The 15,673-nt window shown below is 38.2% G+C and overlaps 2 protein-coding genes across 2 annotated transcripts; one reads left to right on the top strand and one right to left on the bottom strand.

Moving 5' to 3' along the window:
- Positions 1–5: 5 nt before the first annotated feature.
- Positions 6–5,608, bottom strand: LOC114515793 (potassium channel subfamily K member 9-like). Its single transcript, XM_028535097.1, has 2 exons — positions 5,096–5,608; positions 6–1,183 (listed from the first exon to the last, which is right to left on the bottom strand). The coding sequence occupies exons 1-2, from the start codon at positions 5,421–5,423 to the stop codon at positions 612–614; spliced, it is 900 nt and encodes a 299-aa protein (XP_028390898.1). The 5' UTR covers positions 5,424–5,608; the 3' UTR covers positions 6–611.
- Positions 5,609–8,283: 2,675 nt separating this feature from the next.
- LOC114516228 lies at positions 8,284–13,448 on the top strand. The gene is made up of 6 exons (XM_028535649.1): positions 8,284–10,032; positions 10,841–10,927; positions 11,440–11,909; positions 12,073–12,187; positions 12,319–12,499; positions 12,648–13,448. Exons 1-6 carry the CDS (start codon positions 8,508–8,510, stop codon positions 13,051–13,053), a joined length of 2,784 nt encoding a protein of 927 aa, XP_028391450.1. The 5' UTR covers positions 8,284–8,507; the 3' UTR covers positions 13,054–13,448.
- Positions 13,449–15,673: the final 2,225 nt, after the last annotated feature.

The raw sequence follows: 15,673 nt of genomic DNA on the forward strand, positions 1-15,673 counted from the left end.
TTTACAGTAATTGCACAGCAATAAATTTATCTTAATTTCATTCAACACACACTCGGCTTAGTCCTTAGGAAGTTTAACAAACAAGAAATGAAGAACTAGTAAGTTTCCGTCACCGACCGTAGTTCCTTTTCAGGGAGATACCGACTAGGAGATCTTGATAATTAAATAAATAACAAATTAGAGAAGAACACTAACAACTACCATCGCCAATGATAAGAATCAATTGGTACAGTTTCGCACTTCAACGTCACTTTTTAGAATGAGTTTTGATCAAATTTGTTCACAGCGAATGTTCGTTTACAGCGAATGTTCGAAATTAGGTGAATACTTTTGGAGACGATATTTTAAAGTTAAGGTCATAATTTTCATGAGTTTTGCATTTTGTTTTGCTTGAAACTTGGTAGAATTCGGCAAACCAGTTAACCTGCGACGCCTCGTCCTAAATTCAGGCATTTTTAAAGTTCATAGAAACATTCGTAACATTCGTATCCTTCAGAGTTGTCTGAGTGATATAATTTAGAAAGAAAGTTCACTTAATCCGCGAAGAAGATACGACGGGTGTTGACCGTGTTGTTTATTAAACTTCCATTACGACGTTTGTTTAAGATTTTTCAAGGTGTTTCCGACTTGTCATGTTCACTTTTGCTCAAAATTAAACTCTCATCCGATTCGGAACATGGTATCTTCATAAATTCCACTGGCTCTTTGCATTCGAACAACCTGCTGATCGACAGTAGGGCACTGGAGACTATTGCCAGGCCAACGGTGATGTACACGAATGTCAACACTGTGAACAACACCGTGTGAAGTCCGTTATGCTTGCTTGTATCCGCTGGATGAAGTGGAACGAAGTCTCCGAAGCCGATCGTGGAGAGAGTGATAAAAGCAAAGTAGAAACCCTCGAAAAATGTCCATCCTTCATAGGCATGCGCAAACGCTGCCAAGGTTAACAGTAACAGGGCCATGATGGCGAATACAATGAGTGTCGTCTTGAACTGAATGTTCACAGGCTCTTCTCTCCGTAGAAGTCGTTTTTCCACGCTCGTGATCACCTCGGGTAATATCTCCGCCACCTTCTCGCCGATGGATTTTAGCATGAGCCCAGCTATTGGAATTCCTAACAACGCATAGACAATGCAGAATGTACGACCCCAGGTGGTTATGGGTGTCATGTGACCGTAGCCTGAAAAAAGGAAAATGAATCAATTTGACAACAAATTTGAGATGTCTGCCAACTGACTATAAAACCACTGTTCAACTATGGTTAGTTAGTGGAGGTAGATTTAACTGGTCACCTTTTGCAACTTTCGATTATTTTGTACACAACTGCTCCAACCCACCCATTTCGTTTATTCGGATTGCGTCTAGCCTACGTGGATGATTCTTTATTAATTACAAAATTAATCGCAGGAAAGATCATAGATATGAAATGACCAACGATATTGATTCTAGACACGGTATTAACGGTATCATGGTTACACTATCACATTCTCAAAACTTTCCTAACTCACACCACTGTCATAAACACCTATTGTTGAAAGAGAAGTGTTAAATACTTGTCGGTATCTCATATTTGAACGTTCGTACATCGGTGATTACTTTGTGGGAATAATATGCCTCTGCACTTTCGCCCACTTGACACAATTTATTAACAACAATTAATTACCTTGGAGAGCCCACAATCTGATTGTGAATTCTGATTATTTCGCGTGCCGAAACATGTTTTAGATGAGCAATCTTTTAAATGAATAATCAAGTTTAACGGTCCGAAGAAAGCGGTTTCACGAGCAAGGAAAACAAAGAGCAAGGAAACTTAGAAATGGCAGAGAGCCTTTGGTCTTTGGTGGTTGGTAATAAGCGCAGCATTTGTCTTTGTATAGATTCTGTCTCGTAAGTGTAGTGAAGGAGGTGTTTGTTATATAATTACCATTCAAGCACGTTCACAACGGCACATTACATCAACTAACGGATCAACTAACGAGTAACACATTAAGAAAAACACATTTTCCTTCTAAGCAAAAATTCTTATTAATGTGAGAAAACGTTTTACCATTACCATCAGACATGCACGGTGTCATCACGATATTGGTCGTTCATTAAACGCTGGGAGTTTTTTCATTAATTACAATAACGATAATCATAAGATCTTTGCCGGAAAAAATGGAAACTTTAATGAACAAAGCCGGCCTGGCCTCGTTTATATTTTTAGTCAAAATAGTTTAATAGAACGTTAGCCACCGTATTTGGAAGTAAAGGCGTGGTCCCGAGTAAATGTTTGAATATATTTGTGTGCGCTATGCCGAGATGAGATTCACTTTCGAAGAGATCTTGGAGCAAATGGCTGAATCGAGTTTTCATAGCACATGCATGATTTGCGTTTCATTCCTTTGTTTGATATTTTCTCTCGTTATCTCAAATAGATTATCACATGCACATGGACGGCAGTTATATTAAATCAGGCAGTTCATTTCACCCCTCGCTGCCTCGCACGTCGAACTTGTCCTCGCCTTTTTCTGATCATTTATTTATGTCAGCTTGTCAAGATCTTATCTGACCAGTTCTTTTGCGATGATTATATGTCATCGCAGGTTTAAAAATTCCCGAAGAGGTTCATAGGGAAAAATCACAAAATGCCTATCATTTTTGAGACTCACGAACGCCCAAATGTTTTTCATGATTGAATTCGAGTAAATGCCCAACGTTCTTATACCGAGTTATTTGTTTGAATCGAAACAAGACCATTTATAAAACTTTTACCTGCATTACTTATAGACATTACTTACATTGACTGATTTACATTCTCATTCGTTTTTTTTTTAAATGGATGTTCGATTAATTTCAAATTTTACCTCGCTTATCATAACGCATTTTCCATCGGAAATATCGAAATATGACATACTATTTTTACGGACGGTGGTTCACCACGAATCAATTGTGTCTTTGCAATCAACTTATAGTTATGAGTAGGTGACGTAACAGAATAACAGAACCTGGCTTTAAATATTGGTTAAAATTCATTGCCACAACGTGAAAGAATAATGCCGGCCAAAATCATATTTTTATGCATTTGTAAAGATCCATTAAAATGTTTACTACAAAAGTTATTATGTCAATTGATCAGTGTATTTCGAACTACATCTTTCATGAATTTCGTTGCATGGCAAAATATTCATAGGTTTGTGGTTATATGCTTGCTTTTACTATGTCAGAAACTACAAGCAGTTCTTCCTAGAATTTTTGAAGCATATTTCTTAGAGAGGTATATATCAACAGAGACGAGCGTCGACTAGTTATTTAGCCCTCAAAGGAGAAAATCCGATTTGAGGTCGCCTGAAAAATTGCGAAAATACCTAAGCTAGTAGGATGTGGTGTATTCAGCATGTTATACATATCAACGCAAAGATATTTGTGAATAAATATTTCAAAAAGCTAATATGTAATGGATACGACAGGCATTGTGTGCGACAAATAAACCATTATATTAATTGCGACGCCGGCGATATCATCAATCTAAGATGTCTAACTTTTGATTCCAGTTCATCAGTTTCAATAAGCAAATCATCAAAAATATGTTTGAATTCAACATTTTTTGATCGGCAAGATAGATTAAAACCTAGTACAGTTAGCTTAAAACCGATACTTTGTGTATGCGAGAAAATAATTCGTTTCGCCAGCGTGCTGAATTAACGGCATCATCGCTGGCTGACAACTTTGGTTTCCTGAAGAAGAAGAAGAGCAGTAACTTTCCTCTGATTTATTTCACATGACCGTCTGCCAGAATTCCCAATCACAGACATCTTTATTTACTTTTTAAAGTTCTAAAAAATCGCGTCGCGACGCCAAATCGCATCGTGTGTGTACTAAATTTTGCTGTTCTGAGTTGCTAGTTTTGAGTATCATAATAATTTCGCAGCGACAATTCTGAAAAATTTTTCCGTTGGTCGTGAAGTCAGCAGGCAGGCAGTTATATATTGTAGACTGCTGTGGTCGGCATGAATCAGTCCAGCTTTGTCGTGGGAAGCATTTCAGATGATAGTATGTAAGATGCATGTATAATATGCAAGCAAATAACTTTCGACGTTATCTGAAGCATCCGCGCGTGGGATTGAAATAGGCTTATATCATCGTCATCGACCTTTTTTTATGCTCTCCAAATGCTTAGCTTTTTATTATTTTCAAGTATATTCCCTTCTGAATCTCTATTACGTTCTTCATTGCGTTCAAACAGATCATGGCTTTGTAAAGTGGTATCGTTGTATTATCATAAATAAACCGAACAAGACCATTTAGAGTATATATACCGTTCCGTTTAAACGGATAGTTTTGAAGTAGTGATGACGGATATTCGTACTAAATCTTTGCTACATTATAAAGCGATAGGCGAGCTTGGAGACTTTCTATAAATATAATTAATATTAAATTTATTTTTGATCACCGCGCGAGATTTTTGTTGAGATATTGACCGGCACCGCAGAGTATCCTTACGCTCTTCACCCTGTCTTCTCCCTGAGCAAAACAAACTAAAGGACGTCTCGAGATTAGAATTTTCACGAGAAATAGGGCATCTTCCACCGTTCAGGATATTCTCACAGCCGGTGGTAAAGAAAACAAATCGTGTTGTTTAGGAAAAACGTTTTGATATTGAACATTCATAAAAAATCTCTTTTTTACGGGCAGCAAATCCTTATTTGTCGTTTGTATATCTACATATTGGCGAGCAGAACAGGAAACACGCTTTAACGCTTTTTTTCCCTCGATAATTCAATATCAGCTGTCATTTGAATTGAATCTTATATATTCAAATTGTACAATCGTAAAATAATATACTGTGTAACCGCTTAATAGAAGTCCCAGGCTTTTTTTAAGAATATAGATTTCAAGCCAAATAGAATTAGAGACCACCTAATAAAAAGGACCGCACTACACGACTAGCCTTTGACGATTACTGTCGCACAAATTGACCGATATATATGTAGTATACGATGGATTTCCCAGGTAGTTTAGCGCGCACAGACGAATCTTATATTCTCTGTCAATTGATGAGGGTAGACGACATTGAGAACTGGCTTAAAACTCAAAAGCTTACATAACGTACCTATTGTTGTAACAATTGTACTGGTGAAGAGCAAGGAGCCAGCAAAGTTCCATCGATCGTAGTCTGCCTTCAAGTAACCGCCGTCAACAGCCATTTCAATTTCATCTATGAGTAACTTTAAATCTGTATCACTTATGCCATATTTTCTAGCAACTTTCTGTTTTATCGACTCCAGTTGCTCTTTACGGCCGCTCTCAGCCCCAGACTCGATGGCCTGAAATACCAGCGCGCCAAAGACGAGATAGACGAAAAATAATAAAGTTCGTCCTAGCATGTATTTCGTCGGCTTCTTAAGCGATCGAAGAAATTCGATGAAAAACACCCCCATTCCTTATGTCTCAAAACGCACCACTTTAAAATGTCAATTCTTGCATCGCTTGTTCAAAGCGAGTGGGCTGTATCTCTCTATTCAACTGCAGAACAATGTCTGTCGCATTGGATTTGCAAGCTCTCTGATCAACGAGCTTATATATGTGAGAGTCTCGTTCAAGACGGAGGCTTTGTTTTGATGAGCGTTAGTGTATTATGCAGAATGCTTTAAAATCTTTTTGAATGACCTCTAATTCGTGACGTCACAGGCTCATTAAATCTCAATGACAATAGTTTCATTAGAGCCTAAGCCAAATGACACTAGCGAGAATCTATTTACACTTGCAGAATGTATTTCATGTATTTGTACTAACGAACCTCTTAATATTTTCCAACTTGGAAACAAACGCGAAAAAAGATACTTTTGAAATACGTTGTGAATTTGTATTGAACGCGACCGAAAGAGTTACATCTAGGCATAACCGCAAGACAGTCTGAGCCGATTTATTTTTCTCGTTACTCGAGGAAATTTATTATTAAACTATCATGTCGCTTTGAATAAATTGAACGTAAGCCGGCATCAAAAAAGTTTCATAAATATTGACGAATCACATCACCTGCGCAAACGAACATGTGCCTTATATGGCATGAGACATTAATTATATCACACGGGCTGGTGGTCGGTAATTCCGACATAGGGAAGGGAGAAATATATGTAACGCACACTTGCTTTGATAGATAACACAACCGTTGCAATTACATCTAATATATGAACAAATTGAACAAGAAATTATGCCATCGAAACTTTAACGAAATGCGATACATCCTTACGAAAGAAATCAATTCAATTGTCCCACTCGTTAGGCAGAGATTTTAAAAAATTGTCTCTATAACTAGCTAGACAAATGAAAGAGTACTTTGTTTGTATTTCAACTATTCCGAACTAACTTTTTTTATTCGGCTTTCCCGTTATTGATTTTGAACCAATTAGGAACCTAAAGTTCAATTGGAAGTTTGAAGTGAGCGAAAATTTGGATTCTAAGCGCGCATGGTTACCATTTCATTTCATGCGCTATAGTTTCGAAGCCAAACGTGAAATTAAACGTGTTGCCAAGGGACCCATATTTCCTACTGCACGTTGACATGAAACATTTGAAATATTATTCTCGTCTGATATATATAGAATTAATAATGTAACAGGTGGGCGGATTTTTTTTGGCAATTTGAAAAACAGTTTTTTCCATGGCAGATGTGCGGAATGATGTGTGTGGAGGCGTGAAATTTCTTTTATTTATTTTCCCAAACATTTTTTGAAAATTAAATGCTAATCTTCAACCGGATTCTTATATTTCAGACGCGTATCGTATTGTCTTGCTAATAAATGTATCAGGAAATCTTAGTTTTATGCTTATTTCTAACCGTAGTGTACAAAACCTTTTCTAAATTTGCATACTTATTAATTCTCGGCGTTGTTTCTGGCGGAATAAACCAATCAAAATGGACTAGTGCTTTAGTTCAATCTCCTGTTGATTGTTACTTCCCATCATGCAACGGTATTTCTCGGTTTATTATTGCTTTGATGGACTGCATCATTATTTACTGCCTCAGTGAATGGAGCAGACCCAAAATGTCCGGTGATATTTTCTAGAGAATACTTTTTATTTAGCTCTTTGTAAACGGATGCCATACTGTCTGTGATGGATAAGATTTGGCGGTGCTGGGTCTGTTCAACCAAGACTGACTTGAATAGAAAAATATAGACATACAGTAAAAAATAGCATTAATTCATTCGGACTTTTTCACATGAGCAAAAATCATGGAACAAAACTCTGTCTGAAAATTCATTTCGTCCACCGGGTGACACTGAGGTAACTGCATGCTTATTGAAGGTAAACTTTTAATTGTCCGTTTATTGTAAGTCATTCAAAGAATTGTCTTTTCGTGCAACTGTCCAATGTTGAACTGTGAAAGTCTAAATTACTGGCTGAGTTGATTATCGCAAAATGCGCAAAAATGCGCAGAAAACATATTCTCCGCCATTTTGAATAATCAGGAATAAATTACCTGATATTGGAATACTAGGCCCAATCCTCCAGCAACATTTTTAGCAAGGCACATTTTTTGTCTATTTCCCCCAATCTCCGTGTTGTATTTTCAATAATTCCATATTTTTTCATCAAACAACGATGGCACAAAGAGGACATCAAGTGAGTTGTTTTGATCGCATTAAAATGGGTTTTGCGATTGGATTTGCGGTTGGTATGAGCGCCGCTGGATTATTTGGGACATTTGCTGCACTGAGGTAGTATTAAGGGACATTGTTGGGAATGGGATGAAATGTTCATAGCTATATATAGAGTGCTGGGTGTCAATGTTCATTGTCCAATAATTTCAGGGCAGGATTACGGGGTAGAGAGCTTACAAGTCTGGTTGGAAAGTCCATGTTGCAAGGAGGAGGGACCTTTGGTGTGTTCATGTCAGTTGGAACAGGCATTCGATGTTGAGGGCAAAAGAAGGGAAAATTTTGAACAGTGGATAAGTGTGGAAAGAAAGGCAGAGTGCAATAATAGATTGGTCTACTGTTGCAACATATGCAATGCTAAACATTGAAACAGACTTGATCTTCAATAGCAGAAATTATAAAACATTGTTCTATTATGAAGAATAGAGTATTGTACTATAGAAAACGAGTCGTTTATTATAAAATCCTGTCGTAAAATCCGGTTATAAGTTAGTGGGAAATGTTTCAGAAATTACCTACAAAACTTCTTCAGTGCTTCTTCCTTATCCCCCCCTGTCATTCGTTGCCTTGGCGATATCCGGAGGAATCCGATTATTTCCGGCGATTCACGTAGATTTTGTTTTGAAATTTTCCGCTTCATTTCCCATTCTTGAAATTACTGCAATCAATTTCATTGAAAATATTGTCATGAATGTGCTACTTTAAAACATCGTTTGTACAATATCATCTTGTTCTATATATAAAACATCAAAACGATGATTGAAACTTGGCGAAAACAACGGAATTTAGCGGGTGTATGGCCGAAGATTTACTCCATATTCCTCCCATAGTTTCTCGTGTATAACTGTAAATTGTATCATCATGGCTGAGGGTTTGGACCAAGTTCAAGGACAATCAAGCTGTCAAGATGGGATTTTTCATAAAAGTGGAACAAATGGTTGTATTTCTTCATCGTTCAAGATTACTAAAGGGCTCTCGAACGCTGAAAAACCTTTCCTGTTGGCAACTAAAAATGAAACATGTTTTAGCCATTTTTCTAGTGGTTCAGTGTATTGTTACCGTTTAAAGGCATTACAAGCCCATCTATTGACTACTACGGAGCTAAAACTTACTCAAGAATGTCTTAAACGGTTTGTATGTGCGTTAAATTTCAAGAAAAAGCTTGAAAATTACGTTGAAAATGAACTGACCCGTTTAAATATTATATATTGTCATGGCCTGTCCAAAAACAAAGGTCTCAATTTAGATTACTACCATAAGGTTTGCAAAGAAGCTAAGATTCATTTGTTTCATTGGCAACATATTGAGTACAAATTAAGCCAACAGCCTTTGCCAGTTCGTTGCATTGTCCTCCTTCGCACAAGAATTCAGAAGTTCAAACAGTCTTTCTTGTGTGTAAGGCGTAAGATTTTACACTGGTTGCATATGATTGCTGTAGCTGGTGTACGAGTTCTGGCAAATGCAAGTTTTAAGCAGCTTTCAAGCACTGTTGATCTGCAGAATTTTCTACAAGGTATTGAGGAGTTCAACCACATTATATCGGCCCAGATAAAGAATGGTGCAGACTCAATGAATGTTTATGGTTTCAATACGAAGAACATATGTGCTGTTCTTCGCAGTACGCTTCCAACCTTAGATCTTGTGGAGATTCTCTCAGTCATATGTGTTGAAAGATCAAAACTGCTGGCAAGATTGACTCATGAGCATTTTGTGCAAGAATCGAAAGCTGTAGAATTGCAGGATTTCTTATCAACCACAAGATTTTCGTGGAATCCTGACGGACACTTGTCAACGCAGGATCTATTGGAGTGCACTGGAAATGTTCGCTACGGAAAATTGCAGCTGGTTATCAAGAAATATGGTTATAAAGAAGAGGAGTTTATCAAGCAGTTGATGGGAACTGCCTCTGTTTGTGCTGTTTTGCATCACGAGAATGAAGTCAGAAGACAGCCGAATGAGTTTTGTGAGAAACACAATCAAACGACATGTAGTCAGGAGTGCAGTGTAGTGCAAGCCAATTGTCTTGCCTGTCAAATGAAACAGAACTCAATCAGGGCTCTAATGGATGGCTCAGACCCTTCCGAGTATTATGATGTTCATGAAGTCTCAACACAGACTGCCCCGTGCAGCCCAGCACAGGAGAACCAAGGTTCAAATCAAGATCTCCGTGCATTATTTATGGAGTCAAAGCCGTCAAAAGCAAAGTTTCAGTTATTTGCTTTTTACAGTGATGATTTATGGAATAGATTTGATTCCGAGTTTTATAGCATTCTCGAAATGTTACAATGGCCATATTCTACAAGTACTACCATTGGACCTTTGTGCTGTTGGTCCACGGCAGTTGTTATGGGGATCACACAACATTTTGATAATTTGGCAGCGACAGGTTAGTTGCATGGTTACGTGCTTTGATGCATAGTTGGCCATTTCCGTTTAATACTCTATGGAGGATGGTTAAGTGAACTTACTAATGCACAAATGTTTCTTGTGATGAAGTGTATTTTCAAGTGTGAGACAAAATAGGTTGCTTATTTACGCACATTTAGGCGTATTCCCTGTTAATCGATTACCTGGGAATATGTCCAGATGCCCCTATTTTAATTAGTATACTTTTCTGTCTAATGCCAGATAATTTAATGATAGATCATTGCAACATATATCTCTGTCAAAGATGAAATAATTGTCAATAAGTTTAAAGAATCATTCCCTTAATAATACCAATTATGTTTATTTGACTTGTACACACAGCTTGATATTCATGTCTAGCCATAGTAACCACCTAGCAACATGGTAAACAGAATATTGTGCTGTTTCAATAGAGCCTATCTCCAGCTGTGTTTGCCAATGCCACAAACTTTACATCAATTTATCTTCCATGACAGATTTGTATTTTTCTATGGACCCCATCATGACCCCTTGCTGAGCTTTTGTGCTTGTTACTGTATTGTCCTGCATGCATGAGTGTTGTTTTTGCAGTTAACTGACAAGAAATAATTCATCATGTCTCATCTAAATCTGTCAGAAATCCATGCCAATGCATGTAATATCTGTCATGTCTTACTAACTACAATATACCCCTCCCATCAAACATACACCAGATAATTTTGGAAAGCACCTATATATTTTAAAACAGTTCACTTAAAGAAAACATTGTGTATTTGTCTACAATATATGACCCTTTTGTTTTTGTGTAGGTCCCTTTACTGAGGTTGGAATGCAATCAGTTCAACATGTCAGTCATTCTCTTTATCTCAGATCAGTGCTTTCCAGTGTGGATAGCTGTAAGTATTTCAAAGGGTCAATTATACAAAAATGGCTATTAGTTCTTGAATTTATGAAAAATGCTGTAGGGCATACTTTATTCAGACTTCTTTGTATGTTCTTGGGTAGTTGAGTAGGCTAACCAAACATGCAATGTAGCTTAATTTTAGCATTATATTTTTCAATGGTCTCCAGCACTGTTCATCTAACTCTAAGTTTTCTTTGAATTATATAGCACACAAGCATGCATTGGTGCCTTGACAAACAATGTTGATTTTCATGGTTATGTCATTGTATCAGCATCTAATGACACTAGTTAGTAAGATAATGAAACATGGACTTAACCATGTAAACCAACATTGTTTACTAGCTGGGCTGCGTTTAATACAAAGCATGAAGAGTTCTTATAAACTTTTTGAATAATAGTTGGTCCGCTCTTCTGTTCTGTATACTAAAGTACCCTATAATAAGTTCTGTCAAGCGTTTTTCCTCATCTTTTATTTCCACTGACAAGTGTTGGGTGCTTTTGTAGTTCACTGCCTGATGATTGCTATTGGACAGCAAGATAAATGCAGACCAGCATCGATTGTTGACGGTATTTCATCGACAAAGACCACCAGCCTCATGGTGCAAGCTTGTTCGGTGTTTCAACATTTCTTCACCACAGCCAGCTACTGGGAAGAATTCACAGAGAACAGAACTACTCTTCGTTCACCCTCGTGTCTTGCCGTGCGTATCAAGGATGTGTTTGATCGATTTGGCTTGTTCCTGAACTACTGCATCTTTTGGTTCACGACGAAACTCAAGCACTTTCTAGCCGGCTGGAGCCTGCAGCAATATTTCGTCGTCTCCCAGTACGACATGAGTATTTTAATGAAGGCAGTCAACGCGACGCTCCAGTTGATGGAGCAAATGCACTGTCAGTTGGGTAACGTTTCTGATCACGCGATTGCACTGAAGTACCATTGGAATGAGATGGAGAGAAAGGCTGGGTTTCTTCAGGTATAGTCTCCTCTCTAATCGTATGCGTTTGTGGGGATCTGCACAGGGGTGTACGCCCCTGCTACAGCACATGTAGAATTTAGTCTCGAAGATTTCAAGAGATTTCTTTCCAAATTTTCAGTTTGCTCCAATGAAATCTATCGTGTTGTACTCCTTTTTTTAGATCATCGAAGTTGACTCGTGGGAAAGCTTCAAACACAAGTTTATCAGGTTGGCAAGTGAATTCTGGAAAGAGATGATGCCGAAAGGGCGTCTTTGGAAACGTAGTAGAACCTCTGGTAAGTCAAGATTTTCTTGGAAATTTCTTTGTCTTAATGATGGGCCATTCCTACGTCAGGTTGCACACGATTTATCTTGGTGTTTTTTTTGTTTTCGGAATAATAACGGCAAATCAACTGCTCTTTTACAGGTAATCTGCCAAGCACACCAAGTTCCTATGTCGAACACGCTATCATACAAGTTCTCCAGCCTGTCATCGAAGGTGTCTCACAACTGCCCCAGGGTCTTCAAAATTCCATCTTGATACAAACGGTGGAAATAATGATGGACACTTGGAGCAGTTACATCTTGAAAGAACAGATTAAATTCAGGTCAGTTTTCTTCCTTCTTTTCCTTTTTATATGGTCACCCACCGCCTGGGCCACCCTCTCCCCCAAAGGTAAGAGGGGTCACTCTTTCCCCCTACTCAGCGTCCGCGATATCTTAACCGTAATAATCCATGTCTTGTCGTGTTTTCAGTGTAATTGGGGCATATCAACTTCAAGTTGACTTTAACTATGTGAAACTCTGGTTGACCTCAGAGGGCTCCACTCTGAGCACTTCGGTGCAATCGGATCTTGCCGTGCTCGACGTTTTCCGACACCTGAACGAAGCTGTTCGGCTTCTGATGATCCAACCGAAGAATAAACGGAAACGGATCGTCGTGGGCGAGAATGGCCTGGACCCCGAAATTGAGTCAAACCTGAGCACCATCAGCGGTAGTTCTTTACTCTCAAGTACTTCAAGTTATGATGGTGAAACAGACTTGCTAAACAATCAAGTCATACCCAATAAAGATCAGTGGCTGAATTTGAGATTACGAAAAGGAAAATCTCGCGTGCCACTTGTTATTCCAGCTTGTTTGAGGTCTTCGGAGCAAAGGTAATCAACATGACGTCGTGGGAAATTTTGAACAGTTCCTACCAGGTTCCTACTAATTTCGCTGCCAGTACTAAATGACTGGTTTCAATTTTCCTAATGATGCCTGCGAAAGCATCGGAAATATCTTGAATTTAGGGTTTTTAAATAAATGAGCCGCATGTACACTGCAAGTGAAAGTGAATCTTCATCAATAGGGGATCTTGTGAACAAACCTAAAGACAGACAATTCAGAGAGACACGCATTATTCAGTGCTTGCTATATTATATATATTGAAATATTAGAATTGACAAATTTTCTGTTCTAATAATCTCTACAAATAAGTATTTAACTTGAGGCAGTTCCTCTGTAAAACCTGCTATATGGATGTATAAAATGTTATTGAAATTATAAATGAAAGTGAAGAGAATTGTGTAATACATATTTGATATTTCGATGTAAATCACATCATTTCTGATATTTGTTTGACGTTATTCATATTGGCCTGGGTTATACGTCGCATTTTGGTCGCGTCGAATGCAATTCAAACGATAAATAATGAGATGATAAACTTGTATTATCTATTCGAATTGCATTCCTCGCGACTAAAATTCGACGAATAACCTAGGCCATACCAGTTCACTGGGCCATACACACTAAGAGATACATACATACAAAGAGACGATCAACGTCTTTCAGCCTCATTATCTATGGTTTAAATTGCATTCGACCAAAATGCTTTGTTTATGAGCTCTTGTGTCATTGTTCTCTTGATAATAACAATGATAAAGGTGTTCGGTTAATATATTCAGGTAATCTGAAATAAGACAATGGATTATTAGGAACAATAGATCGATAGAGGATCGTCCAATCACAAGAGGTTTAACAGAGGATCGTCCAATCACAATCAGCTGCGTGCGAGGTTAGTTTAATCCGGCAAGTATATTAAGATGGTGTGTATTCGAGCTAGAGAGGCTCAGATATGCTCAAGTCTTCAAGAAACAAGGATCTCAAGTCTAGTCAGAAAAAGCAGAGAAGAGCTTGTTCAAAGCTAGAGGAAAGTCAAAGATCTTCTTCAGCAAACGCGAACGAAAACGTTTAAAGTTTAAAGAGCGCGTTTGTTTGTTTATCACTCTAGTTCAAATGGTTATCGAGTTTGAATAGCGAGATTAGTGGCTGAGATTAGTGGTCTGATGGCCGACTGAATTCTATCAAAATTCTCACTGCATCTTTTGGCTTTAGGCTTGCTTGAATACGTGCTGATGGAGGTAAAAGATAACACGAGTTTGTCTTTTCTTTTCCTGTCTTAGAACGAACCATTAAAAAAATTACGCTTTTATTTCTTTCAGACCAGCACACCATCGTCGTAAACACAAGAGATGTGACACTTGGATACCCATCGAGGAGCGCAAACAAATACAAAATCCTAAAAATTACAATCGAGTTTCAAGCGATTGATTTCCGTTCCGCTTTTAAAACTAAAAGGTCGTATTTGATGCTTAGACACGATGCCCTCTTCTGTTTACCTCCTTCATTTTCAATTTTCGAACTACAGTTTTTTTTGCATGTTCTCCCAACCCCTGGTTTAAACTGTTCGTCTCAAGTAAGGAGTAAATAGAAGTGATTTGGGCCCGATCACTTCTATTTTCTGAATGCTTGAACGACGATAATCCGGCGTATAGGCAAAATATGTCGCTTTCAGAGCGCCTAAACATAGTTGAAAGTTAACGGATACAAGGAGGTAACAGTTGCGTGCTTTTGTCTATGCCTTTTTCGAGAAAAAAATACAAAGTATTCATGCATGAAGTCAAATCTTGCTTTCAAACTTGATGAAACGAAAATATTTAAAACATTTGTGTGCATGAGAAGTAATTGCTTTCTTACAAAAACGGGAATTTTGTATTTGTCTGTGCACCGGGATGGCGAGGAAAAAAGAACTACAGTGAGATGTTGAAGGTTTGTGAAGATGCATTTAGAGGAGATGCATGCTATATATGTGTTATAACTCGTGTAGTATCGTTTCCAAAACTAATGGTTCTTAAGGCATGGTTGTTGTTCTGTTGTAAATTGTAATAGACCTTGAATCTTGGTATCGTTTCCAGAAGACCAGAACTCGTATTAGATGTTGAAGGACCCGCGAAGACAGATGTTGATAGATCTGAAGATATATGTTGACAGTTGAAGGAACCATTCGAGTACTCATCCAGGTACTGTTCCATATAATAATCCATTCCATAGAATGAATGAAAAATCGGAGCAATCATGATGTTATTGAATTGCTGTTTAAAAATGATTGACAGGGCTGGAAAGACCCGAAGACAAATGTGGATGGCCCCAAGGACAGAAGGACGGATGTCGAAGGACCCGACGATAGCTGTTGATGGATCCAAGGACGGAAAGACGGATTTTGAAATGACCCGAGGATAGCTGTTGATGGACTCAAGGACAAAAGGACGGATGTCGGAGGACCCAGTTGAGTAAGCTCATCCAGGTACCATTCCATATATATACCATAGTTATACCATAAGTAGTTGTTCTGCAAGCGCGTTTCTCCTGGTGGTCTAACCTCGTTGCATTTACCCGCAAGTGACAGTCTCCCTTTTGGCAAGTATTACCATATTTTCGCATGGCTGCTTAGCGGCAGAGG

The sequence above is a fragment of the Dendronephthya gigantea genome, unplaced genomic scaffold (genome assembly GCF_004324835.1).
Source record: "Dendronephthya gigantea isolate DGI-Jeju-01 unplaced genomic scaffold, DenGig_1.0 000005F, whole genome shotgun sequence".
Classification (NCBI taxonomy): Eukaryota; Metazoa; Cnidaria; class Anthozoa; order Malacalcyonacea; family Nephtheidae; genus Dendronephthya; species Dendronephthya gigantea.

What these genes read in the sequence shown, in the direction of transcription:
- LOC114515793 (XM_028535097.1), bottom strand. Translation starts at nt 5,423, where the DNA reads ATGGGGGTGTTTTTCATCGAATTTCTTCGATCGCTTAAGAAGCCGACG. An exon ending in TACAATTGTTACAACAATAG is followed by an intron (nt 1,184 to 5,095) that starts GTACGTTATGTA and finishes TCCTTTTTTCAG; the next exon opens with GCTACGGTCACATGACACCC.
- LOC114516228 (XM_028535649.1), top strand. Translation starts at nt 8,508, where the DNA reads ATGGCTGAGGGTTTGGACCAAGTTCAAGGACAATCAAGCTGTCAAGAT. An exon ending in GAAACGTAGTAGAACCTCTG is followed by an intron (nt 12,188 to 12,318) that starts GTAAGTCAAGAT and finishes GCTCTTTTACAG; the next exon opens with GTAATCTGCCAAGCACACCA. An exon ending in AAAGAACAGATTAAATTCAG is followed by an intron (nt 12,500 to 12,647) that starts GTCAGTTTTCTT and finishes TCGTGTTTTCAG; the next exon opens with TGTAATTGGGGCATATCAAC.